The 27,807-nt window shown below is 38.1% G+C and overlaps 3 protein-coding genes across 13 annotated transcripts; 1 reads left to right on the top strand and 2 right to left on the bottom strand.

The window, feature by feature from the left end:
• Nucleotides 1-139: 139 nt before the first annotated feature.
• On the bottom strand, nt 140-4,056 carry LOC147556421 (hydroxyproline-rich glycoprotein family protein). Its single transcript, XM_086664318.1, has 5 exons — nt 3,724-4,056; nt 1,774-2,869; nt 1,512-1,661; nt 818-1,003; nt 140-699 (listed from the first exon to the last, which is right to left on the bottom strand). Exons 2-5 carry the CDS (start codon nt 2,842-2,844, stop codon nt 622-624), a joined length of 1,485 nt encoding a protein of 494 aa, XP_086520444.1. The 5' UTR covers nt 2,845-2,869; nt 3,724-4,056; the 3' UTR covers nt 140-621.
• Nucleotides 4,057-4,123: 67 nt separating this feature from the next.
• Nucleotides 4,124-16,150, top strand: LOC147556420 (uncharacterized). 8 transcript variants are annotated; one of them, XM_086664309.1, is made up of 18 exons: nt 4,124-4,264; nt 5,493-5,664; nt 6,132-6,498; nt 6,583-6,672; nt 6,870-6,960; nt 7,605-7,671; nt 9,325-9,368; nt 10,323-10,496; nt 10,585-10,683; nt 12,165-12,227; nt 12,385-12,523; nt 12,941-13,139; nt 13,412-13,581; nt 13,698-13,734; nt 13,908-14,114; nt 14,221-14,307; nt 15,049-15,187; nt 15,960-16,150. In XM_086664309.1, the coding sequence occupies exons 2-15, from the start codon at nt 5,530-5,532 to the stop codon at nt 14,072-14,074; spliced, it is 1,842 nt and encodes a 613-aa protein (XP_086520435.1). In that variant the 5' UTR covers nt 4,124-4,264; nt 5,493-5,529; the 3' UTR covers nt 14,075-14,114; nt 14,221-14,307; nt 15,049-15,187; nt 15,960-16,150. The 8 variants fall into 8 exon arrangements, with proteins under 8 accessions (XP_086520435.1, XP_086520434.1, XP_086520431.1 ...); XM_086664308.1 differs by having other exon boundaries at nt 4,161-4,260; XM_086664305.1 differs by having other exon boundaries at nt 4,174-4,313.
• A 708-nt stretch (nt 16,151-16,858) lies between these two features.
• On the bottom strand, nt 16,859-20,991 carry LOC147556419 (uncharacterized). Of its 4 annotated transcripts, XM_086664316.1 has the most exons (10): nt 20,375-20,963; nt 19,697-19,928; nt 19,555-19,619; nt 19,227-19,291; nt 18,953-19,039; nt 18,730-18,860; nt 18,313-18,418; nt 17,906-17,994; nt 17,754-17,820; nt 16,859-17,223 (listed from the first exon to the last, which is right to left on the bottom strand). In XM_086664316.1, exons 1-9 carry the CDS (start codon nt 20,704-20,706, stop codon nt 17,779-17,781), a joined length of 1,149 nt encoding a protein of 382 aa, XP_086520442.1. In that variant the 5' UTR covers nt 20,707-20,963; the 3' UTR covers nt 16,859-17,223; nt 17,754-17,778. The 4 variants fall into 4 exon arrangements, with proteins under 4 accessions (XP_086520442.1, XP_086520443.1, XP_086520440.1 ...); XM_086664317.1 differs by having other exon boundaries at nt 17,754-17,994; nt 19,762-19,928; nt 20,375-20,991; XM_086664314.1 differs by having other exon boundaries at nt 17,754-17,994.
• Nucleotides 20,992-27,807: the final 6,816 nt, after the last annotated feature.

Below are 27,807 nucleotides of genomic sequence, written 5' to 3'. Positions count from 1 at the left end.
TTCACAAAAGATGATACAACACTTTCATTCGAGCATCTGTGCTATGATAATGAAGCTTTAACTTCTATCTCATCGCATTCTGGAGTATGTAACTTACAACGGATCTTCCGATGTTTCATAAAATAACAAAATCATATCATTTGCCAGACGATTAATCATGTTCTCTATTTTATTACCTAAATTGAAATTCAAGACTCAACAAATCTTCCCCAACTAACAAGAAGACTGCTACATACAAAAATTATTCACCTGAGCCAACAACCAAAAATAAATAGTAGTGAACTCTGAAACAAATCAAGACCTAAAACAAGGGTATTATTTCCTCAAAAAACTATAAATAGAAGCATTTGACTAAGTTTGAAGCTTCGACTTGCAACAAAAAAATGTTTGAAGCTTCGAGAAACAAAAACCATTTGAAGAGAGTCATCTCAACTATCTTATAAAACTTTCAAAAAGGAAGAAGTACTCGGTTCAGATGTCAACAGTAGCACTATCGATGATGTTGATTGTGCCAATTGCTGAATATGTTGGCTTTCACCTTAGTCCTCGAACTGTATGAGTGACTTGATGGTCATGAAGATCCTCGCTAAAACATTCCATCAATGCGGGCCTTTTACCATGCTATTTGTGTTGAGAAACTTCCCAAACAAGCTTATCCATGAATTGGCATTTCTTATCAAATCCCCATCCTGGGTTGCTCTGCGAAAACAAGTACAGAAATTATGAAGCATTACTAAATCGAAAAGGTACGAATAACATAAATAATAATGATGACAATTAATATAAACTCCGAAAGTTTGAGGATAGTCTAGCCAACCTGAAGGGAGAGAAGAGCTCGGTCTGTGAACCTCTTCACTGATGAAGGCACATCAGCAGGAAGAGTTGCTGCGACTCTTTCCAATTCTTTTTGTTGTTGCTTTGCAGTAACTCTATCTGGACCACAATAGATATCAATAAGCTCCTTCATATGTGGTACTTTCTCCATTGTTTCTTTCATGATTTCCTGGGAAGAGAAAAAAGTGGAGAAGTTACTACTTACATCAGAAAGTTACACATTAATGACAACGATAGAAGCCTATGCACGATGAATGTTTCTTGCATCCATTTTCTAATGGAAGTAAATCAGCCAATATGCACTTAGGTTTCATTCAGTTTCAGCAAGAAGACATATATCCATGTCATAGATCAGTTAGAACTTAGAACTTAGACCAACGAATATTGCGCAAAGTTTCAAAAATAAGATTGTCGAGAAAAAACTGAAAAGCTGAACATTACTACGGCGGATCACTCTCAAAAACTAGAAACATGCATATCAAGCATTAATTGGACGTGTACATAAGCATCTCGGGAGGCAAAGGTGAAAATATCAAGAATGAGTGGTAGTTCCAAATCCCTTTCAACTAAAAAGTACTCCGAGGAGGTTATAATCGAATAGTGCAGTAAAAAGGAACACTTCCAGAACACCAGAAGAATCGGAAGAAAGACTTCAATATTACTGAAGTCAAACATACCTCCCACTCTTCTTGATCTTTTATCCCTTCATAAGCCATCAAGAAAGGCTTCATTTTCTCCAATGCATCACGAAGAGGAATAGGAGGCTCCTCGTCGATATCTGGGTTTGCACCAAACTCCCCCATCAAATACTCCGGTTCATACTCGATCTACAAAAATGGATAAACAACAATTAAGACAAACTGAGGAAATATGTCATCATTATTTAATGGAGCATATATGTGCGGTTATCTTTCTTGGACTAGATAAGAAAATGCATACAAGATTATTTGTGTGGAGTGCATCCATATAAGCATCGTCCATGGGGGAAGGCAACACTCTACTACTCATCTCTTCAAACCCTTCAACCAATTTGTCCATATTTTCGGTCCCGACTTTCGTAGCCAACCTCTCACCATCGGCATTGTCACCGAGGTAAAGCCCAGATGCAAAATCATCCTCTGAATCGCGAAATCGACCACCACCTCTTCCTCCTCGTCCTCGTCCACCTCGAAAGCCTCTTCCTCCTCGTCCTCGACCACCTCTACCTCCTAATTCTCTCCCTCTCCCACCCTCTTCCCTCCCAGCTCCGCCGCCTCCTCGAGATAGAATCCCAACTGCCTTCTTAACCGCTTCTTCGCGACTCAACCTTGGTGTGCTTTGAGAGCTCCGTGGTTGCGACTCTATATTGACTCCTCTTCTAGGACCAGGTACAGGTTGACGAGGCCGAAGATGTCGGTTCTCTTCATTGACCCTAGCTTCCTGCCCCGAGAATCGAGTAGGTTTTCCACGTCCAGCACCAGGCAACCCAGATGAAACACCCACAGGAAGAATAGTATGTTCTGGGCTGCGACCTGAATCACTGAACTGAGGCGTCCTTTCTGTTGACTCTGATGAATTTTCCCGAGAAAAGAAGATGGGTTTTCTTGGTGCATCAGTTTGTTGTTGAGGTGGTTGCTGTTGCTGTTGAGGTGGTTGTTGTTGTTGCTGTTGAGGTGGTCGTTGAGTAATTCGCCCACGACCGGTGGAAGGATTATTAATTCCAGATGACCACGAAGGAAATGTAGGAGAAACTGGGTTTGACGAGATGGGTTTACCTCTGCCATGACCCAATCCCGAAGTAACCCTATCATCGACTTCGGCACTCGAACTGTCATCAGGTTTTGCTTTACCAGGTGGAGTTGGAGCAGCACCTATTTGTGGGTTTGGAGAACCAATCGATGGGCCAGATCCTCGTCCTCGACCTCTACCACCTCCTCCGGACAACGTCGAGAAAGCCGAAGGAATGATGATAGTCCGTCCCAAGCTAATGCCATTGTTATGAATGGCTAATCTTCCGAGACTGCTACTCATGGTGGTGTTCTTTGAGCTTTAACCGCTGTCATACAAATGAAAGGGGTAGTTGAGAGACGGTGATCCGTAATCTCATAACAAGAACCAACATGAATTCATAAATAGCAGACATTCTGTAATAAACACACATTTATTTATTGAACACGTCATTTAGCAGATTGAATTACAATTTGAACAGTACATAAGGATCAAGTTAAAATGTTCACAAAAGAAAATGGTGTAGAAAAATCTAATCTTTCTCTACAAATCCCAAACAATACCATGGAAAGGATTTAATACAATTTCTTTTACAGAGGGTCTGAATGAAGAATTTGATAAAAAATCGACGTCAAGGACAACTAAGAAATAAACCAATAAACAGAGTCGAACTGTAGTTTACACACCAAAAAAACAGAAATTTTGTGAAATAATCTCAGAACTTAAAAAAAAAAACCCTATGATTCATATCTTCTGATTTCCCCAATACCATAAAGTGTCACATTCTTTCTAGCATAATAGAAATAAGAAACCCCTAACAATCATAACATGCCCTCAACAACAAAGCATCAGTGACATCTTTTCTTGGCATTTTCTCAAGCAGTATACCGATGATGAATCATAATTCAAAAAACCATAACCATCAATCGAGAAACGAACATTAACTTATTAACAAAATTTGAACTTTTCTAACATTCATAACTTATAAGAAAGTACTAATCATAGTTCATAAATCATAATCGTCAATAGATTGAAAGTATTTAATTTTCAATTTCTAACCTTCAAGTAAATCACGTCTAAAACCTGAGGAATAAGGATAAGAGTCATAACATTCAGATTTTAGAATCTTTTACAAATTACACATCAAAGTGATTAGAATCAAATCAAGTATCGAGTACTTACCAGAAATCTGAGTATCCCAACGTTGGATTATTCCAAAACCGAAAGTTCAATCGAGTCCTTGAGAGAGAAAATGAAGATTTAAACCCTAGTTGCTCGGCAGCTCAACTTCAAGCTATTGTCGACTTTTCGCTTTGATAAAGATCTGAGAGAAAGTTCAACTCGAAACTCTTACCATAAATGAAATCATTTTCACAGGAAGTGGAGATTAAAGATAAACCCTAAAACTAGTTCGGCTCTTTTTTACTAGTGTCGATTTGAGAAGTTGAAACTCTTCCTTTCTTTCCCGTCCCGAAATTAAAAAAAGAAAATTGTATCAGACGAAATTACCCCTACAATTTAAAAAAAAATACGACACGTGCTTCGTAATTATTTAAGTGAGGAGGAGCAATTTGGGTATTTCACGTGCTGTAAATTTTTTTTGGGACGGGAAAGAAAGAGAGACTTTAACTTCTCAAATCGAACAGCAAGGAGGAGCAGGGAGCAAGTGACCAACTAGGGTTTATCTTTGATCTCCACTTTCTCTCTCAAGGATTTCTGGTTGGTATAATTTCGCTCATGTTTCTAAAATCTGAATGTTCTGACTTATAGAGGTGATTGATACTTATTCCATGTTTTAGATATAATTTTGCTTCCCCTTTTATGAAATTCATCAAGAAATTAATGAGCTCTCTTTGAGAATTGTGGAGATGGTTAAGGTTGTAGTCTTGTAGACCAGCTGTTTGATGAAATTCTCCTTACTTTCTTATAAATTATGAATCATAGATAAGTTTAAATTCAGTTCATAGTTGATGTCTAATTGTCGACTGACATTGTTTATTGATTCATATTTAGTTTATTTGATCGATAATTGAAATTGGTTGGTGTATGATTCATGTTTAGTTTATTTGTCGAACCTTGTCGCCTCGCCTCATGCTCAATACAACATAGGTCGCCTCCGCAGTTGCCTATGAGTTCTACAACATACTTTGTAAGTTTCGATGTTTTGACGGACTAACGCTCATCGGCCTATGAGAGTTATCTTTGTTATGTAAATTTGGACCGAGGAAACTTCTGTTTGAACGTTACTTCCGTACTAACATCGATTGAGAACTAGAAATATGGCAAGTAAAACATTCCATCTCTCTGTATCATTGCTCTTCTTGATACATTCGAGTATTTTTGAAAACAAGTTGAAATTTTGTGCAAAATCTAGGTCTTATTCATAACTTTAATGGAGATTGAATTGAGGTGGTCTGTATGTACTTCATGGTTCCTTTGAAGATTCCGTAAACTACATGGTATGGGTTTGATAAAGGCATTTTGGAAACCAGGGTTTGGACTGACGTTTAGAATCCAAAATCGGGCAGTCTCTCTCTCTCTCTCTCTCTCTCTTGTTTATAGATTTTGTTGGGCTGTTATTTTATGAAAGAACTTGATGCTCTAAGGTGAACAGTAAAAATCTGGGATCTCTTGTTCTGAAACTTATTATGTGTTGGTGAAGACAACATAATCTTATCTAGGAAAAAGTTAGAAGTCTAAAATGGGTCCGCTAGAGTCAGAGTGAGAGCACTGTACTTTTAACAATTTGAACTTGAACCAAATGAACAAGCTACTAAAACTTTCAATTTTAGAACATGACCCGTTTTAAATCCACATTTTTAGGGTTTGATCCAGTCTGCCTAATAAACTGAATGGTTAGCAAATAGATTTCGAGCCTAGATCTATAAGTTCTGCGGCTATTATATTTAGACATGAATTTGTATTTTGATCATTATTCTTTTCTGTAACAGTAAATACAGTTGCTATAATCGTCAGTTAAGTGGAGAAATGGGAGTCATAAAAGATGGAACGATCTCAGGGATTATACCTGAAATGGAGGGTTTTGCTGTTCATTATCCAGGTTATCCTTCATCAACTTCTCGTGCAGTTGAGACTCTCGGAGGAACTGAAGGTATTCGTAAGGTAAATCCAATGTCTCAAATCCCTACAAAAGAAAGTTTAACTATCTCATCATCCTTTAAAATAAAAAGCTAATAACTGATATATGCTCACTTATGTACTATATATATTCACCAATCACCACTATGTTGGACATAGTTTCTAGGTAATGTGTGTGTCCACACTTCCCATTTCAACATAACATCAGCTCACAAAACTTTGGTAGACATTAGAAATAGTGGCTCAGTTTGATGTTCAGGATATGGAGTCATGAAGTTTTAACGAGGCAAGAGTGTCATGATAATAATAATTCTTGTATGGCTGTTCGGCTGTTCCATATGAGCACATGTTGTTGTCTGGTTGATCCACTTCATTCCGTAAAAGGATAGGACCGAGTACTGAAGTTTCTGTAGGAGCATCGTCGTCACATTCCCACCCCAACCCTGTTTTTAATCTCTCCCCTTCACTCATGTATTCTAAGAATTTCGCAGGCGAGAAGCTCAAACTCGAATTTAGAGCTCCATTTCCGTCCTGAAGATCCGTATTCGCATCCTGCGTTTGGGCAACTTCGTCCTTGTCGTTATCTTTTGCTTAAAATATCAAAAAAGAAGGGCGGGGATACTCGTAATGCTATGGTTTCTGACAATACGTCAAAATCTTCAACCGTAAACATGGTAAATTCAGAACCAGTTACTTGCTTTACTGAATCCCCGGAAAAATCTCAAGAAGACAGTGGTCTTAGGGACACCATGTCAGAGAGCAACGAAAGGAACGAAGCACAGACTGAAGAATCTGTAGAACCTTCTAACCTAATTGCAGATATTGTAGCTCGAGTGCCTGAAGCCTATCATTACGATGGTCAGTGTTTCATTTTTATAGACAGCTTCTAAACTAACCTAATCTTGCTTCGATCAGAGATACTTATTTATTTGTACTCTGCAGGAATGGTAGACTACCAACATGTTATTGCTGTTCATGCAGATGTCTCAAGGAAACGGAAGAGAGAATGGGCAGATGTGATGCCAGAATTTGGTTAAGTTACTTCCCCATGGTTTCAAATTTGGAGTATGTTAGAATGTCTCTTTAGAACTGAGGGGCATGGATAGTTAATTACGAAGTACGAATTAGTCAATAAGGATGGCGTGGGTAGAAATTGATATTGGAGAGAGCATTGGCGTCCCAGTAGCTCATGTATTAAAGGAAATATGCTGATGTTTTTCATTTTGCAGAGAAGGGTGGTCTAATAGGTGTAGATCAGGAGGATTTGATGACTCTGGTACCCTCACTTTTCTCACCCAAGGACATGCCAGAGAATTTAGTGTAATATACCTGTGCCTCTTTTTTTAGTTACTTCGCAATGCAGTACGTCTGACTGTGTGGTTTTTATATCAATGAGTATTTTTCTGGCATTATCACAATAGTTCGGTAACTGACATCTGTTTCTCGTACTCCTTGGCAAGTGCGAATTTAATCGAAATAAAACTTTGTCCTTCACCTTCGATCAGATAACATTTTATTCATGGTTTTGAAATAAATCTTTGATTTCTCATGTTTTACATACACGTTAGGTATTAGGTTAAATCCTTCCACTTGAATATTGGTATGTCTTATAGTTATAGGTTGTCTTGCGTTTTAAGCCTGGTAACTCATCTTCGAACTTGCCTAAACGCTCTTATGAGGTCGCTGTGATCATGGTTCTAACAAACACTTAACTTTACTTCTTCTGTATGTTTGTGAACATTTCTTTCCACTTGATAGAGTAATATTCCCCTTTGTCGCTGATCCCAATTAAACATGAATTGTCAATTAAGCATCAACCTTGACATCCTTCACTTGTATTTTCCACTGGAGTTTGTTCGGTTCACTGCGGAAAAACACAAACTATATAATAAATCTTCTTCGAGAATTATTGAGCTTTTCCACTTCATTGTTGAGTTCTTGAGTTAATACAATATTGTTTGCAGGTTGAGACCATTAGCAGCTTTAAATTCAAAAAAGAAACGTGAGGCTGTAATGCAACATCGGTGGGAGGTATGTCGATTGAAAAAGTAAAGGCCACATTAATTTTTCTTGAATAGTTTTATTGCATTGATGGAAAACAAACTATACAGAGCGCATAGCCTAGAAAATTTTAGGCAGGGGCTTAAGCAGATTGAGCATCTGCGGGCCAGCAAAAGACAACAGGGTTATAATGAAGACACACCATGGCCTCCCAAGAATAAGAAATTTAAATCAAGTTACTTCTCCCCATTTATCTCCCCTGCTCCAACTATATTGAACTAAGTGAACCCCTTCAACGATATCCTTTGATTGCCGAATCTTTTCTTTAAAAATGGCGTTACTCGTTTCCTGCCAAGTGCACCAAACTATATCACAAGCAATAATTTTCAAACGTCCTTGCCTTTCCTTGGTAAATGGTTCCCTTCCCGTCAATTGAAACACATGGATATTATATGGGATTCACCAGGCTACTTTAAATCTTTTGAGGAAGAATTTTCAAACCTCTGTGTCTAAGTCATAGTGAAGGAACAGATGATTGACTAACTCCGAGTTACACTTGCAAAAACACATCACCTAGGCCTTATCGACCCTCCTCTAAAGCATACCTTCAGTTAGAAGTTATTCAAAGATCGTAGAGCCAAGGTCAAAGCGGACTCTCCCTGGGATGTTCTTCCTCCGCAGTTGTTTAGAATTTCTATCTTGTACATCCTCATGTATCAAAAGTCTGTAATAACATTGCTTCACCGATAATGGCTCATCCCCTTCCGAACACCACACAGATTTATCCGGATTAATATTAACCGAATCAAGACTACGCAAGATGCAACAATGAGGCCGCATCATCAATCTTCCAATCATGTAAATCTCTTCTGAAGCGAGGATTCCAATCTATGATACGGCTGCGTCATCTATCTCCCAATTGTTGTTGTAAGATCAGCAAACAAAGACTTAAGATGGTGGTGGAGCACCAAGTGTGCCTTTCCATTCCCCTTTATACCCTTAGTAACTCCTTTAAAAGCATCCGTGTGGTTAGATATTAATGCAAGTGTTAACATGTACATTACGAGATAGTGCAATATAACCATCCATGGATCTGTTTATCCGTGGATCCAGTCAGGGCAAGGTCGCCGATGCATACTTACATAATTTATCGATCGATGAAGAGATGACTGACCATTCATATTTTACCTAAAATCTTATAGATGCCAATTAAATTAGATAGCAAATTAAGACCTTGACTATTGATCAGTCAAGAAACCACCGACCTCAAATGTAAGCTACATCTTAGTGGGGGCATGGATGGATTAATGGGCTTGGGCGACAAAAAGAATTGCTTTTGTTGTCAACCCCATGGATCCATGAATCTATGGACACATACTTCTGCTGCAAAATTACCTGCTTTCACCGTTATGCCAATGAAATTTTAGAGGAATGAGGACTTCTATTCCTTTACCATAGAAATAGCCATTGTCCATTTTCTCTGGAAAAACATAGTTCAGTGATATTTATAACAGTGATGATACAATTTGAGCTTTAGAGTCAAAAAAAGAAAAGGTATTAAAAGTTAAAGACGTCATAGTTTGGAATTTCAAATTGTTTTTACCTGCACTTATTCGGCAAATTTTATAAGCTTTTATTGAGTCCAGTACCAACATATTTCTCTTCTTCTTTTCTCCTCTGCAGACGAACATTGAAGATTGCTTTGCACTTGATTTCAGCATTGAGGATATCCTACTTGTTTGAATTTTTCTTATGGATTATGCAATCGTACTGATACCATTTCAGCCATTAGGTGTTAACTCAGAATTCAGCAATCTAATTTAGGTTTCTTGGCTCGCGGTGTCACACTCCGGGTTAGCTGTAGTGCCTAACTGCCTATCATGAACTACAAAATTTTGCTAATTGAGTTGCTTGACATTGATGATATACTAATAAAGTAGCTAGTCTTAGCTAGAAAATGTTGTCGCATGAGATAAGTCAGCTTTCGACCATTGAGGCGTAATTGGATGAAACAATCAGAGTAGTGTTGTTTAGCAATTCACCTAGTTGTGTTTGATGCTAATACATTCTCCTTCGAACTGGTCTAGGAGTTGGGAAAAAAGGTGCAACAGAAACTAAGATATGGTCAAACAGGGACTATTTCATGTGAGTCGCAAATTGGTCTAAAGCATTATGCTTGTAATGGAAAAATCCATTGCCCCGGGTACAACTGTAGCTCTATCATGACTGTAAGTGACTCTACTTGTATTTTAAGTGGCCACTTTTTCTGATTTAGCGCTTTCCGGGGCGAACATTGGTCCATAATGGATGGTGGTGTATGGTCAATTAGATAACTACATTATGTAATATACTATCTATGCCTATGGCGCATTTAGAGTTATTAATACGATATGTGTATAAAGTATATTGTTATTTAATGTTAACGCCCCCACTCTTCCACGTCTCGCCTCACCTCTCTAATCTTAGACTTCAGAACACCCCCTATTTACCGCTACAAGATGAAATAATCCCTTGCAGCATATAAACCTGATGTTAGAAAGCAAAAACATAGAAAAGATAAATTGAAGTAATTGACAAGCCTTCTTATAAATTTAAATATCTCAAGATAGTAGGTCCATACATCACTGCTATCTGCCTGTATTTATGTTGTACTTTACTACTTTTCCTTAAAACGCCAAACAGATTCCTAAGACTGTCAACTGGGAGAAACATATGCCACAAGATTCAGCACAATGGCCTGGATTGGTGGCCATATCTAAACTATTTGATGAGCGCCCAATATGGCCCAGACATTCAATCAGTGAACATTTGCGTCTTCATTACAATCTGAAGATTGGATATCATCTACTTAAAAGGTTTCCCCTAGACTTGGTATGATGATCGTGCTAGTGGGATCAATTTCCGTTTGTTATTGAATCCTATCTGCTTATCTTATTTTTGCAGGATTCTCTTTAAAACTGCATACTACTTTTCAACTGGTCCGTTCCGGAGATTCTGGATTAGAAAGGGATACGATCCTCGTATAGATCCTGAATCCCGAAAGTAAGAGCTAACCTTTTATTTTTTTTTGAATGAAGTATTTCCTTCCTGTCCTCGTGGTGCAGTTTCATTCTCCCTTGCTCTGTCCCACACACTGACAAGAAAATATAACTGGACGCCCTTACCAACTTATTGAACTCGTTTAGTTAATTTTCTGACTCGATGCAGATTGTAGTCAATGACTATTATAATCAAAACAGAAGAAAAGTTCATATATCTAAGCATCTGAGAGGTCTCTGGATGGCATAAAATAATTTTTGGTCCTGGGCAGATTAAATACTATTAAACAACTAAGAAATGTGTACTGACCTGTCACCTGTGATTTAAGACGGTTCAGCTAGACACACACATAAAGGAATCCTATCGAAGTGAAATGCAAACAAACAAAGACATGAGACCGTATAATTGTGATAGGACGAGTTAGAAGGAAAAAGTTAGGACATTTTTTGAAAAAGTTAGAACATTTTTTCTAACTCTTAATTTGTATTCATTTTTTTTTTTGGAACCTTTGAATCAATATATTTGAAGAAATGAGATTTACAAGTACTGCAATGATATGGGCTGCATGTTGTTGTTGTGTCACTACTCACTAGTCCCTCCCAGTTTTTGAGTTTTGCTCCAATGGTAGATAATTCCTTTGAGTTCCTCTAAGATAATGTTAATGGCTTGTTCCTGTTCCTTGAAGATCCTGTTGTTCTGCATTAATTAAAAGTTGAATTCGAAAAGTAAAAAATTCTAGAGGTTAATTGCAATTTGGCCCCAAATTTGGGACCAACTGGGAAATTTGGCCTTATATTTGTCCATCGCCAATTTGGACCAAGACTACAATTACGTTAGTCAAAGTCAGTAGTCTGTAGTGAATAATTTCTTTCCCTTTTCACCCTTCATTTCAAAATGTTTCCTTGTCTTTTCTCTTTTTTATCGTCAGAAAAAGTTGCTAGAAAATGACGTCGGCAATGATTGGTCAGCCATTGCCGCCAACCTTCAACTTTTTTCCCTCTCTTCTTCTTACTCTCACCACCACCACCATCATCATCACCATTTATCTTTCTCTCTCAAACTTCCTGTCTTAACTTTCTTTTTGGCTACCCTTTTCAACGACAAGAAAGAGAGAGGACATAGAAGGAAACCTTTTGAAATGAAGGCTAAAAATGGAAAAATTATTGACTGTTAAGTTTGACTTACGAAATCACTATTTCGGGGGCCAAATTGGATTGTTGGACAAATATGGGGGATAAATTTTTCAGTTGGTTACAAATTGGAGTCTAAATTGAAATTAACCCAAAATTCTACACCTGCTACTGTCACTGAGGTTAAAACGTCCGAATAGTTATCGCCATCGCCGCCACTCTGGACATTCGGCATGTGCTCAGCCTATGGGCGGCCATATATGTGTATATATATTTGTTGATTATTGTTTACTTAATTTAAAATATTCTTATACACTTCGTCTTGCTTATGCTCGTCAATTCCTACATCGGCAGATACCAAAGCATTGATTTCCGACTACCACCTCTCTTTCGAACTCCTGGATTTTTCAGTAATGAGTAAGTTTCTATTTCCTAGTTATATCTTATTTTTAACTGGACATCCAAAATGCAATTAAGAAACCCGTTATTTGCATCTCTTATCTATGCAACACTCACAGCTAAGTTTTTTTGTCCTTATGTTTTTTGGTTTTCTCTACCTCTTCCTATCTTTCAGGTTGAAAGAGAAATGGAGTGACCTCTGTGCATTCCGAGTTTTTCCTTCTAAATGTCAAACTGCATTCCAGCTTTTTGAACTTGAAGACGACTACATTCAACAAGAGATCACAAAGCCCCCACAATTGACAACTTGCTCGGTAAGTTTTTCATCTGAGGATATTTCTTCTCTCACCAAAGTTATACCAAACAAACAGTCGTTTCATATCTCTGGAACTTGCCTAAATTGTTGATCTGCTTTAAATATGGTTGCAGCATATTTTCTGAACATATTTGTGCATTTAATGCTACTATATCATGCATCAGTTTTTTGTTGCACAACTAATCAAGCCTGAGAGTGTATTTCTGATATATGTCTTTTTGATTTTGTAAGTCATTTTGTTTTTTGTTTGGAGCAACTTTTCCTTTAGGGGTTAAACTCGGTCTCATTAGCACATAGTTACTCTCCATACCTATCTCCCTACTATGATGATATGTGTTTTGGCGCGTATAATATTTTTTTCATGGCTATTATCTGAATCTCTCTCTCTCTATGGTTGCTTTTATTTCGTATGTAGTGCTCAGCAGGATGGTTCTCCTCCAATGTAATCGAAAGCTTCAGAAGACGTGTTGCCATGAGGTTCCTATCTGTATGCTCTAAACCAGGTGGAGCAGAGTTGTTGAAATCTGCGAAAGAGCGCTTTGAGAAGTCCTTAACGGTGCATATTTTTAACAAGCAGTCGGTAGTCAATGAAGAGCACCAACGTGTCGACAAAGGTTAAGCTTCATCTTCTATAAATTAGTTTTCATTGCCGTCGACAGGGTTATTTGTGATTCTGACAACTTTGAACCTATTCGTTGGAAAGAAATTATTGTTGTTGGAGGGTTTATTTGTCTTTTTTCTGTATGATTTCTTGTTTCTAGATCTTTTTAAGTGATAATGAATTAATGATATTTTAGAGAGATCCATGGTTTTCAAAACCAAATTCTTTTCCTCGAGGGGGTCGCTGCAGAAAATGTATATCATTAAAGTTTCGTTTTCACTGCAGATTCTAGTGGGGGCGAACCATCTGAAGATGCATCAAAGAAAGACAGTGAAACGGAATTGGTTTCTGATAAGGAAAATGATGTACTAGATGATTATGGGGATGGAGAAATTGAAGGAGAGGAGGAAGAGGAAGAAGAAGAGGAGTTTGATGAATATGAATCGCTTCATTTGGTAATTGAATTCTAAGATGCCCTCAATTTTGAGATTCTTCTAAATCTGTTCTTTAAGTTCTTCCTTGGTTCTCAATTCTTCTAACTAAACATTACCATGCTTTTTCTTGTTTTTAGGATGGCGAAGATGACGATTTCTCTCCACAATCAACTTGTATCCTTGGCATGTTTTCTTTTTCATTTTTACACGATAGAAAGCAAGCCATATTTCAGTCTCCTCACTTCGTCAGTATCATCTAGTTGGCTGAAAGTAATTGGACTTGCTATATATGGATCTGATTTCTGTTAATATTGGAAAAAACAAGTTTCCTACTTATAATTGCACAGATCCCATTGGAGAAAACTTTTCGAAAAATTACTTGCAGGAGCTGTTTGGTAATATCCCATCCTCGGGACTAGGCAACAGTATGCCACAAGATGGTGATGTCAGCGACGGTGAATATCAGATATTTGAGGAAGATAGCGGTGATAACTATTCAGACGACGATGACTGATACAATCATTTATAGTAGTAGTTAAGAGTATTCAGTAGAGGTGAAAGGAAAACTCTTTTCTTTTATTCCGTACGTGTGATATTTGCCGACTTGAACATTAATAGTCTGTGGTTTTGTTCTCTAACTACTTCCAGTTTGTATTGCAGAAGCAACTGCGCCAGCGGTTCCTCTCTCTGGAAGATTGAAAGACTGAAGATTCTTGCTTCCGTTGAAGTCTTGATGAAGACAGTAAGGTATCAATGCATGTATTGATAAGAAGGGAAGAGGATATATTTTTTTAGAGTATACCTTCCTTTTCAGTGGCTAAGATTACACCTCCCAAACTTATCTCCAAGGGTTGAGATTAGATCTCCTAAACTTGTCTCCAAGAGTTGAGATTATATCTCCCAAACTTATCTTCAATGGCTAAGATTACATCTCTCAAACTTATCTCAAAGGTTGAAATTATAGAATTGTCCGTGTCCGCCAGACACGAGTTATCCCCTCGTACATATATGTTCAAGTTTTGCCAACTAATCTGAACCGTGTTTTGGCCAAGAAAAGATATCCTATACTTATCTTCATTATCGTTCTTGTTTTTACTTGCAAAGTGACTTAAAACGCCACAATACCATCCACATTGTCCTCGATTTAAGAACACCGAGGTCCACACAGCTCAATACCACATGGTACAAGGTTTTCTTTTCAAGGCACGCGGTTGCCAAAGACCAACCGGGGCTTCTATAGCTGATCAGCCTAGTCATGAAAGCCATCCGAAGTCCCAGCCAAGTTATAACAAAAGTTGCTACTTCATACCTTATTACCTAGGTCGAAAAGTTCTCCTTTAAGGAATGTGGGACTAAAAGCAACGCACACGAACCTTTCAACTCACATTAGAAAGTCTTAAATCAAGATAAAAATTTGTCTGCAATTAGATAAGCATTTAATTTACTCTAGTTAACTATTTTTCTTATGTTTGGTTCTTGTTGGAGCAGATGAAGATGCAGTCCGATTAATTAGACTGGAAAAAATCAATTCATATAGTGGTACATTTTGGAGTTAAGGGAAGTCGCTTTACGAAGAGTCAAGGAATCAAGATTGTTTGCTCATCTAAACTTGAATGCTAACACTTAGGTGTCGTTTAGCAACCAAAAGTATAAGTATTTTTGCTTGTAGTAGAAGTTCTTTTGCTTAAAAAAAGTAAAAAAAATTCAAAAGTATATTTGGCAAAAATGTTACTTATAAGTAAAAAAGTCAAAAAATTAGTTTGGTAATCCAATTTACTTTTGATAATTTTATTTTTCTTTTACTCATAGAGATACTTGATTTTAATGAATTTATTTATGATTTCCACGATTACTCTTGTATACGAAGTGGTGGTGATATTGGTGGTAGTGGTGGTGGCGGTGCTTTGAAAGTATGATTATGGGGTTTGGTGGTGGTTGAGGTACGATGGTGCAGTGGCGGTGGTGGTGGTAGAGCTATGGTGATGGTAGTGGTGGAGGTATGATGATGGTGATGGTGGTGGAAGTACAGTGGTGGTAGAAGTATGGTGGTGGTGGTGGTGGTGGTGGTGGAGGTGGAGGTGCGAAGGTGGTGGTGGTGGGGGAGGTTCAATTGTTGTTGAGATGGTGGTGGAGGTACAATGGAGTTGGCAGAAGTTTAGTTGTGGTGGTTGAGCGGAGGTAGACGAAGAAAAAGAATTCATTAAGTAAAATTTATGTATGTGTTGTATATAAGTTACTTTACTTTAAAGTCAAAAGCTAAAAATTTTAACTTAAAAGGAAGTCAAATTTTAACTTAAGTGAAGTCAGAAATTTTTACGTTACCAAACTAACTTTTTTTACTTTTCTATTTAAATAACCAAAAAAGTTACTTATTTTAATGTTGTCAAACGACACCTTAGTATTTGAAATTTGAGATGCTTCCAGTCTGTACCTGATTTTGGTAGTCTGAAATGAAGGGCTTTCAATTGGTGTTTTTAGTCATTAAAGTGTAACAAAAAGTCTGACAAGGGCTATACATAACTGTATAATTGTTCAGTAATGCTGTTTACATGGCAACACTTTCTTATTTTGGTCAAATAGTTCGAAAAAACTTGCATTTTTTTCCTTGGTGTTGCTAAGCACTGTAATACTAAAAAATAATAAGAGTTAATTCCTATATGGCCCCCTACTTTGTGACCAGCTTCCTTTATGGCCTCCTTTTTTTCGTAAATTCAAATATGGCCCCCTATTTTCAAGTAAATGTCATTACTATCCTTCTTAATTCTAAATTTAAATATTTTAAAAAAGTTATTTCCACCTCACCCCTCTCTCTCTCCACCTCATCTCTCTCTACAACTCACCCCTCTCTCTCTTTCCAACTCACCTCTCTCTCTTCCCAACTCACCTCTCTCTCTCTCTCCAACTCACCCCTCTCTCTCTCCAACTCACCTTCATCTTCTCCGATTGAAGTCGTAAGAGAGGGGTGAGTTGGAGAGAGAGAGAGGTGAGTTGGAAAGATTGGTGATGTGGAGAGAGAGAGAGTTGACATGGAGAGAGATGTGTGGTGGAGAGAAAATGAGGTGGAATTATAATTTTATTTTTATTTTTATTTTTAATTTTGAAAAAAGATTTAAAGGAAGGGTAGTTAGGACAATTACATCAAAAAAGGGGATCATATTTGAATTTACGAAAAAAAAGGGTCATAAAGGAAGCTGGTCACAAAGTAGGGGGCCATATAGGAATTAACTCAAATAATAATCACTTGACACAAAAAAATCAATAAAATGATAGCAAATTTTTTTTTTCTGAAAATGAAATATTTGTTTATTGAAAAATCTTATTACCATAAATGAAAATTCCCTTCATGAATAACAAGATCAGTTTAGCACATAATCTATCATGAATAACAATTTTCAACTTTCCACACAGGTGGTGCTGGTGACCAGTAAAAATCTCAAATATAAGATCTCGTATATACCAACAAATATCTATTACGAATTTGACAAGATCCAACCAATGTTCTGTTTACTTGGGGAAGCTCCGCCTTTTAATTTTCTCCATTCTAACGGATCACGTCGCTTTCCAATCACTCCAATAAAACTCTGACAAATTCCCTGTATCTTGCATACCAATGTCTACCGATAGTGCTCCCCCTGCAGGTCCATCTTCTGCTTTTACAGCATCCTAGTAAGAGAGGAACTGAATAACATGAGACCTCTGCTCTTTTCATTTTTCAAATGTCAGCATACTATAAGGGGTACGATTCTGTGTCTCGAACCCTTGACCTACAGGGTGGAAATCAATTTGGTAATCACTCCAACCGAAGGATGTTGACAATAAGAACGCAGTGCGTTTTCCTATCAACTCCATTATAAAGTGCAACTTTGAGTTCCTCTTCATTTACTCATAGTCCAACTACAATTTCAATGAATTGCATGAAAAGATTTCTTGATTATTAAGCGCTACGGCTGGTGCATTGAAACAAAAACCTTGTACCATGTAAAACTGGACTGGATGGCTGTGGATGTGCTTAATTAAGGACAATATAGCTCGAGGGACACGGCGGGGGGGTTAGCAGCGAGAAAACAAAAACCTTGTACCATGAAAACTTGACAAAATTGCTCTACGTTTGCCTAGTTAGAAATTAAGTGCCTTGTATTAAGACACTGATTTATTAGCATTTCACCTGGGACACGGAGCGCAACTTCACATACCTCATTAGGATCTTATAAAACTCATTTATCCATGCATATATGGAATGTCTGCCCAAAGTCTGATCTCCTGAAATAGTTTGCTTCCATATGAGATCAGCATATTCTGGATGATCAACAAAGGGATTTCGATTGTGTTGGTACAAACTGCATACTCTATTGTTTCTTAACTGCTCTTCTCTTGATGGTGGATCGAGTTCATTCCATTTCAACAATGTTGAAAGTAGTCCCATCTCTCTGTTTTCTACAAAATTTCATACATTTAGGTAAGTTCAGAACAATCATTTCATCATTTTTAGCTAAAAGTTTCGCAGAATAATAAGATAATCTACTAATCATGCTTGGGTCATCTAAAGACACGGTCCCCTAAAAGTAGTGAGCTTTTTATGGCTAAAAGTATCTACTGAATTATTTACTTTCAATTGATAAAGGTCTCAATCTAGTTTATTTCATTTAATACGTTTTCACCAGAAGTAAAAGGTACAATCAAGCCTGGCAATATCATGGTATATACGAGTACGACCACATTGTAACTCATTTTATAGGGACTTCTGAGACTTACTGATGCTTGGTGAATCAGAAAGATTAAGGTTGGGGCTCCCGTCCGACTTATTATACCCATAGCATGTAGCCATGTACATTAATGCCCTCGCAATATCACCTCTAACCTGTAAAGACACATAATATAACTAGGTAAATGCAGACCTCTTATTTACTAGAAAAATGAGGTAGGAAGGGCGAAATAGTTATAACTAGCCGTGACCATAATGCCACCAACCCAAGCAGACCCAGGGAGGTATCTCCGACCCTTAAGCGGGTCAAATCTACCTAAACCCTAAACCCACATAGCACTGAGCTTCCGACTTGAGACCTTCCACCCCCCAAATTAGACGTTGAGTGAGACGTTAACCACTAGGCTTCCACTCTGGTTTATATGCATATAGATCCTCGTATAGTGGCAGTGTATACTTGGTTTCACCTGCAAAGGAGGAGCCCATCTCTCTTTATCTGTTTCTGTATCAAATGCAGCTTCTTTGTTTGCTGGCTTGAGGCAGTGAATTGAGGTTACAAGGCACTCCCCATAGAACTTGTTTCCCCTAGATGAGTTTACTGCAAAGAGTTACCATCTCTGGTTATGTTATATTACAAATTAAGCTTTTATGAGGCCTTATGGATATCTAAAACGAATAGAACGACTTTACCATTCACATCAGCCGGGCGGATATTGTGTAAATCAGTCAAGGATGGACCATAGGTTAAACCATAAGAACGTGGCCATAAATGTTCCCCTACAAATATAAAAAATCGATATAAAGCCCAAAAGATTTCGGAACATAAGAAGGATGAACTGAAAAGTTATATAACTAAATGTCTTCTGAATATTCGTAATGAACCTCTTAAACAACAAACTTGTAAGAATCTCAAGGAGAAAGAGTAGAGCACTAAAAAATCTCAGTTTATGTGGATAACACTCACTGTTCCATCCTTCTGGTTTTCCTGCTAATAGCTTTGAGACAACTTTTGAAGAGTAAATTTCAACTCTGCACCAAAGGAGATTACCTAAGTAAAAACCTAGTCACGTGAAGATAGCACAGGGGACTAAATCATATAAAATTCCAAAATTTGAAACTCCAATCTACCCTTTTTCACCTTTTAACATTATGGGTGTTTGGCTTTATTTTCGATCTACTTTCTATTTGGCAGGATTAGAAGTTTCAAGATATTCTAATTTTTCGCAGGGGGTGATCTCAAAGTCAACGGTGAGACGATATACAAACAATATGTTGGTACCAAGTTTACTTACACGTCTGATGAAGCTTTTGGGTTATCCACATCAGCTGAGTCGAGAATCTTGAGTGCATCCCACACCTGTATTTCGAGAAATTTTCACACCAAAAGCAAATTTTCTACTCAGTTGAGTAAAATTATATAAGATTGTCAAATACCTCTTTGTAACGCAACGATTTATGGTTGGAGATAATAAAGTTCAACTTTTTCAATAATGCTTCACCTTGCAAATGATCAGCAGGTGCATAATAACTTGAAATGTCTTCACAATCATATCCAGATGAGGAGAGGGGATCACCGTGGGCTTCTCCAACTAAGTTGAAGCAAAATAAGCACAATAACAAGCTCCTTGAAACCAATCTCCATGAAACATTCAAGAATCTTAGCCACCTGCAAAATCCAAATACTCATCTTCCGAGTTTTGCTATAATACGAAGCATAAACTACTCCCATCTCAGGTCAGCATAAAAAATCGATAAGAACATAATTTTGTCTGCCCTGTTTTGTATCCTATGAAGTTGTTCACAACCCAAGCTATATTAAGCTTCACACTTGTCCACCAATGTGCAGCCACAAGAACAAATTCATGGTAGTGGACGAACAGACACCTTAAAATCGACGATGAATACATGCAAAAAAAAGTAAATCACTGCATAGAAATTGATTCACATTGTAAATATTTAACTCAAAAAGATACCTATATAACTAAGAAAGAATCAAATTGGGTTAATGGGTTATTACATTTGGAGTTCTTTTTTAAATCTTAAATGCTTGTTATCTTCAGTCAGACATTTTATCAAACAGGTGATAGGAAGAAAAAGAAACAAGAAACTCACCCAAGAAAGCTACTATCCAAATCGAAAATCTGATTATCACAGTCACTTCGGCAACAGAGTATTGACTGATACCTTGTTTGGGTACTTAACTGATTACGGAACCGAATTGAATCGGTGAGTAAGAAATGAGACCGAGTCTGTTGTAAAGCAGGCGAGTTAGGGTAGCCATTGTTGTTCTTGTTCCTTGCAAGTTTACCATAATGACTACATGTGGTGATTATCCTCTTCCTACTCGTCAAAAACGATCTGACCAAACAGTTATTACAGTTGGTAGTTATTGGTAAGAAGGGACACTCCATTACTTTTACAACAATTGGTCCTTGCACTAACATTAGGTATGTAGAGACCTGTACAACTTCCCAAACCTAAACAACTAAACAAGTGTCCAAATGAACTCATCTAACTTTATTGTATATCCAATCATGGTTAGAGCATCTCCAATGGACACTCAATTTAACGCTCTATAACAATGGGATCATTTATTGTAAAGACACTCAAGAGAGACACTCAAGAGAAACTAGAGTGTCTCCTTCCAAAGGCGGAACAAAAGGGGTGGCGATCCCTGGCTGCAGTTAGGGATAAGAGTCCTAATAACTAAAAGAGATTAGCTAAACATTACAAAGTAGCCAGGTAGCCGAGTTGGTCATGTGCTTTGCCTAGGGTGGCCAAAGGGTCGTGTCGTGGCGGCAGGACCCGTTTGTAAGCCGTGGCGTGTTAGACACGCAACGACCACGCCAGACACGGCTTTGAACCGTGTCGTGGCGTGCCGTGCCCATACCACACGTCTAGGCACAGAAACGCCCCATGGCAACGACCCAACCGTTGCCGTGTTGTTTCCGTCGCGGTTCTGGCCGTTGTTGTGCCGGTTCCGGCCAGTTGTTGCCAAACATAACAAAATAAACCACTAAATAATTTTTTCAAGTCAAACATTGTGATCCTTGTTTAACTTTAGAATCTATGTTTATTTTATTACTTAATAATTTTATTAACTATTAATTTTATTAATTAATAACTACTCTTAACAAAATTATAATAATATTTTGTAAACTAAGTATCCGTTTCAAACGGGTTAGGAACGCCATGGGCCGTGGCGGGTCGTGTTTCCGTTCTTGAGGTCGAGGTGAATGTTAATCATGTCCAACATGGCTGATGTTATGCCTTGAGCATAACTATCTTTCTCATGCGTGCTTGCTCATCAGAATCCTTCGGATGCTGAATCTTGCCAAGCTGTGTTCCATGTGAGTTGAGTAGAAATACTCTAGTTGAGTCATTCATATTAGACTTTTCAAGACTTTTTCTTTAACGAGTCTTATCATCTTCTCGATCTATCTCCATAGATCTTTGATGCCCCAAAACTTTTCACCTTTGTGTGTGGTCCTTTCTATTGAGCCAGTTCTAAACTGTTTTCAACATTAGAATGTTGTTCTCAATCTCTAATATGTCGTCTACATACCGGACAAAAGAAAACTGGATCACTCCCACTAACCTTCTTGAACTATCTGAATTCAAGATTTCTCTTCATTCTTAAAGAAACCAACTTTTGATTACTTTGCAGAATAGAAGATTCCTACTCCTACTTGCATGTTTCAATCCTTCGATGGATTTCTAAAGCTTGCAATTGTCACTTAGCTTTCAGGAGGATCAACTCTCCTTTGGAATGTGTCATGTTCACATTCTTTTGCTCAGTGATTGATCATTATGGTTTTAAGCATCGTGACTTGAGAGATGGTCTTTTCATGGTCTAAACCAAGAATTCTTTGACCTTCTTCTCTAGTCTAGCTTTGGGAACACTAATGTTTCCATCCTTGTCCGTTTTTCAAACTCTTTGAAAAACCTATTAGTACTTAACATAAACTATTCCCTTAAGAAAATAGATCAAGTTCCAAACTTGATTTCGGGCGTGGATTCCATTCTGATCTTATGACTCCAAGCCATTTTTCAGAGTGATACTGTCATAGCTTTTGTGTAGGTAGCTCATCTCTTCTTCATCTGAGACAGATCTATGAGCCTTCAAGGCCTACGAGGGGTTGGAACAACTTAAAGACGCTCTCAACTCCTTAAGGGCTCTCCTGTGAATCTTATTCGATTTATGCGGAAGGATCTCAGAGATCTACTATCTCTACCTCTATTTCCATATCTATCGGCTTATATAGATAGGAACCGCAATTTCTGACATTCGTATACCACCGTTGGTTTGTCATACCATTGTCAGTTTATTGCTCTTATCGAATTTCTTCGATATTGTAAATTTCTCCCACTTGTCTTATTGGAATAACTCTTATTTCAAGCAAGACACATTACAAGCAACAAACTCTTTGTTCTCTGACGGTTTGTAGAAGAATCCCCTATGTTTTTTTATCCCATAAAGAAAAACATTATCTTATGTGCAAACTACCGGTAAACCCTTTATGTTAGTTTCGCAAGTTCAGACATTTAAAAAAGACTGCTTTGGAACCATTCCAAATCCATACTCCTATGGTGCCTTTCAGCTTAAGGGGGAATGTGGTTAGGTAGGATAAGCGATCGTGTTTGAGAATATATCCCCGAAAGTGTTTGGAAGATTGGCATATACCCATCATTAATAGACTCATGTCTAACATGTTCGATTACTCCCACTGGACTCATCACCCATATGATGTGTTTGTTAGAGTAAGATGAGAAACTATTTCTCAACTTCTTTGATGGTCATCAAATTCTTGACTTCAATATTCACCATCTCGATCCATTCGAATGATTTATATTTTCGCTCAAGTGGATTCGGGTTAACTCTAGTTAGTGTATTAATGATTTTACATACATCCGTATGTATGAAGAATATTTATTCACTAGTCATATCTTCCTTTCGAAAAGGTGACTTTGTCAAATAGTCATTTTGAACAAAATTCACATGTGTCGTATGATTCTAAATCATTAGACTTTAGAAGTCCATACTATTAGATCTTCCTCATGTGTCTTATGTCAATTTGACGCAATGACAAAACCAGAGTTGACCAGTTTGAATCCTTTGATTGTAGCCTACAGTATCATTGTTAACGTTTCAGTTCTCCTGAAACCGACTTTGTTAATTTAGCACTGATTCAAAACATTAGATGTTTCTAGAAGAACATAATAACACTTATTAAGTTCTAAGCTAGATCAGTGTCTAAAATAAGACTTTGATCCATTTCAGCATCCTTAGCAACCACTTGCTTCTGCTCCCTCTTGGACCTTTTCTCCTTTTAGTCAAGTATGTAATTCCCTTAAGCTCCTACTGAGCTGCACATCCGGTTTCAAACACCTGATGAAGGGAGTCTACTATACTTGCCAAACTAATTTTGTTGACAAAGATACAAGAACCGGAATTCTCAATCTCGTTTCTTTGTCTTCTAGGTACTTAGGTAGTTTCCTGTAATGGCCTAGCCATTGCTTTTAAAACTCTGACCATTTGTCCTTATGAATCATAAGAACTCTTCTCATATTCTTTTGGTTGCTGAATCTGAAGAATTTCTTTCTTAGATTCAAATGTTCCTAAATGTTCTTTTCAGTTGTCTTCACAAACTGAGGTAACAACGAACAATAGGAATAGATTATTCTCGGACATTTTCTTTGTTTCGAATTCGAGAGCGTTTCTCGGATTCTAATCCAATCAAGGAAATAAGTTTCGTTTTATTCCTTATGATGGAATGAACGAAGGTTGGAAAACTATTTTCTAATAGTCATATATACTCTACACTAAAAGAAAAAGCAAAATCCTAAAACTTATTATCATAGGAAAAACATAGTTTTGCCACATTATTCAATGAAAACCGTCCCCGGTTAAATAATGCGATTCTAAGATGCCATTTCTTCGAGGTTAAGCGTACTAGGGCACTGCCCTTACCCTCGTCGTCTTGGGTGAGTAACTCTTTACTGGTCATACTCCTATGACTCTTGGTTGATGAATAACACGTTGATGTGTTCAATTCATCCTTTGTCTCGAAATCCAAAACCCTTTTGCCGACTCATTGAGAATAATCAGTTAGACATGTAGACCTCTATAGATCTACCTGTACTATCCCGAGGTAAAAGATGGCACCCTACGGAGGCAGACCCACCATCGATGAAAAATGGCTCAACATGTGTCTTATTCTGGGAGGCTTTACTCAAAAAATTTTTGGGGACTTAGACGTAATTTATCAAGTATGTGTTACTGTGAACTCTATCATAACCATTCATGACTTATTATGTAAAGTTTATGTGGGTTTGCGTAAGGAAATAATTAGTTCTTAGTATAGCCCCTAAAAGATCTAATCTTTTAGGTTACCTCTTGTTCGCCTATGATTCGTTCGTATTTACGTCCTTGAACCTCCATTGATTACTCCCACTTGAACCATGATCTCATCGTTCGGTTCATCAATGGATCCTATGACCCTATACTCTAAGTATTATTCAGGCACATACTCACTTGTGCTTAGAAACAAGAGTCGATTCCTTATCTAAAGGCAATACTATTCTACGCATTTACATATACATATACATATACATACAAAATATGACATTCATACAATAAAGTATGTATCCTGGATTCGTTTATAGGTTCGCTATTTGTGGGAAATTGTGACATCTCTGTGTCTAGCGGGCTTTTTTGATTTGTTTTCGTAAAATATGAACTAACGGCACGTTATGTTTCTTCCTTAATGATTTCTAAAATCGATTTAAGGAAAAACTCCGTTTGGACCCTCGGATGCCCAGGTCAACGTCGAAAATTTTTTGTTGAAGTCGGAAGAAGAAAAATCACCCATTCGAATTAAGGCCCGAGTCGGACTTAGAAGACCCAAGTCAAACTTGGTCAACATGCCCTTTCACTAGCCCGGGTTACCCCATGACAAGTCTAGGACTAAGGCCTAGCACTGGCCGGACCGGAACGACACGTTCCAAACGTGTGGGGTCCATAAGTCTGGACCCGTCTGCCCGAGTTAAAGTCGTCTTGGCCCTAGGCCGAGACCTGTTGGGATTCCAGGCGCGTCTTGTACACGTCTGGTATGTCTAAGACTTCCGCGTCTCGGACTCCCAGTTGGGATCGGACTAGGATTACCCCAGTCCGCTATTCCCGCGTCTTGGGATGCGTCCTGGGCGCGTCCGACAAGCTTGGCCCGGGACTCCTAAGAGTTTAGAAACTTTTGTTTCGTGTTCATTTTCTCCTGTTTTCATGGTGAAAATTGTTGTTTTGTGGTATACAACACCCAAAGCTTATGATTTTGAATCTCGTTTTTCAAAATCTATGATCCATTAGATCCGTTTTCGAAAATCCTTTCCAAAGAACTCAAAATCTAATGATTATACGCATTGAAACTCTTTCAAATACGTGTTTTGATTACGTATAAATCTAATTTAAACTAACCAAAACGTGTCAGAATCTCTATTCAAACTAATCTATCTAATAAATTAAGTCTGAATCTAATGGCTCGTGATGCCACTGTAGGGTTTTGTACGTCTCCAAGACTACATATCATCTAACTAATATTGTAAGCGGAATCTCAATCATCATATGATTAACACTAGTTATCCAGAACCGCATGCAAGAACTAATAATGAAATTGAAACATAAAGAGAATACCTGGATTCGCTTTCCTCGAATTAGATTCCAACTCCTTTATCCCAAAGATGGGAGCTTCATATGTAGCTCTTCTACTTGAGACACCCGAGTAAATAACTTGATCTCCCTTCTTTGTTGTCTGCTAGAACTCCATTGAAGGTTGAGAAGAAGAACCATTCTTCTTTTGACCCCATAGATAGATTGAAAGCTTTTTCTTTAAAACCCACTTTCTCGACTTAGCTGTATATTGTGAGAGAGATGAAGTTTTCTCCTAAGAAAAATCCAACCTTTTTTCTGAACTCTAATGACCCTTATATAGAGAAACCCTAATAGGAGTCTCACTCAAATTAGGTTTCAATAAGAGTCTCAGAATAGATAAACACCCGAATTTCTCTTAATACCCTTTTAAGGGAAATTAGTGTTTCCCCTTAATATGGTGTGTAGCCGACCACTTAAGCCCATTAATGGGCTTGGCCTGGCCGACCCACTCTTACACTATGGCCGGTTCAGATCAACCCATTACTGGGTTTGATCTGGACACCCCATAAATGGGTTTTCCACATTTTCCGGCTTATCTTTCGAGCCCGATTCTTTCTACCTTTTTGGCAATATCAGACTAGACATATCCAAATATAGGCAAGCTTCCAGTCAAATCTCTCTGATCAAGCTACTACTTTTTGGTGTAACCCATTGTAGGAACTGATATGTTAGCCGCAGATTACCGAAGTGATCCGACGATCGTAAGCGGTATCTAGCTAAGCATTACGACCCCTAATTGGACCGAACTAGATGATCTTCCGGATAAAGTCATCATTATCCTAACTGACAACTTGTATGTATTGCTACCTTGGTCGAAGGACACTCCTTCGAAAGGACACACCTTCGGAAGGACACACCTTTGGAAGGACACACCTTCGGAAGGACAATCCTTCAGATCGAAGGACTATATCCTTCATCCCACTGTTCGTGGTTAGGGTTTCCCTTGTAGTTATCTCGTATCTAGGATAAGTAGAAGTTCCTAAGTTCAAGGATCCCTCGTAGATATCCTGCTGAGGTGATAGATTTTTCTTGGAGATGTTTCCTCCTTCGAGACTCTTGAAGTCCAAGCTTGTTTTAAACACTTAAGATCTTTAACCGACTGAGATATTTTAGGAAGATTCTGGGATTGAGTAGGTAAGCTGTTGGCGTGCTTCTGCTTCCCTAGTTTAGGGTGTGACACATCGGCTTAACTTAAGTGGACCCGCTCATTCTTTTAGAGATTCCAGAGCTGATCTGTTCGTGCTTGGGCCGAAACAGGGCTGATACCTCTTAGCTAGTCCCAGCCGACCTCCCAGCTAGGGGTGTAGGTGGCGGAACGTTGAGGGTTTAGCTGTTTTGTTACGTTAATTCGGGTTGACCCGTTGGACTTTAGGTTTGTTATTGACTCCTTGACGTTAGTCAATGTCTGGACAATTTATGTATCATCATGAATCTCTCCACTCCTTAGTCGAAAGTAGAGAGACTGAGGAGTAGAAGTGACTCTCGAGTTAAGACATTTAAATATCTTAAATAACTCTAAAGATAACGGGTATACCTGGACAAGAGCTGTTTCGTGAAGCTCGGTCGTTTCTTTTGAATTTCATGAGCTCCGTGTTCCAAGGCTCATTTTAGCTGAGCTGTTTGCAGAGCTTTTTCTCTAACTGCGCTGATGAGGTCCCATTTGTCGGGGTTGTTTTAACCAGAGCAAACTTAGTAGTGGTTCCTCAGGAGCGTATACACGTATCACCTCCTTAGCGACACGTTTCGGTTTTTTCCTGAGGAGATTGATTTCCGCTTCCATGCGCGATTCTGTGACCTCATGGATTTGATCCTCCGATTACACACTTTCAGCGTTGATCTT

The sequence above is a fragment of the Eschscholzia californica genome, unplaced genomic scaffold (assembly GCF_041429995.1).
Source record: "Eschscholzia californica isolate CP2 unplaced genomic scaffold, dmEscCali1.0.p SCAF_2, whole genome shotgun sequence".
Classification (NCBI taxonomy): Eukaryota; Viridiplantae; Streptophyta; class Magnoliopsida; order Ranunculales; family Papaveraceae; genus Eschscholzia; species Eschscholzia californica.
The sequence above is the reverse complement of the archived record's forward strand: the minus strand, read 5'-3'. Positions and strand labels throughout refer to the sequence as shown.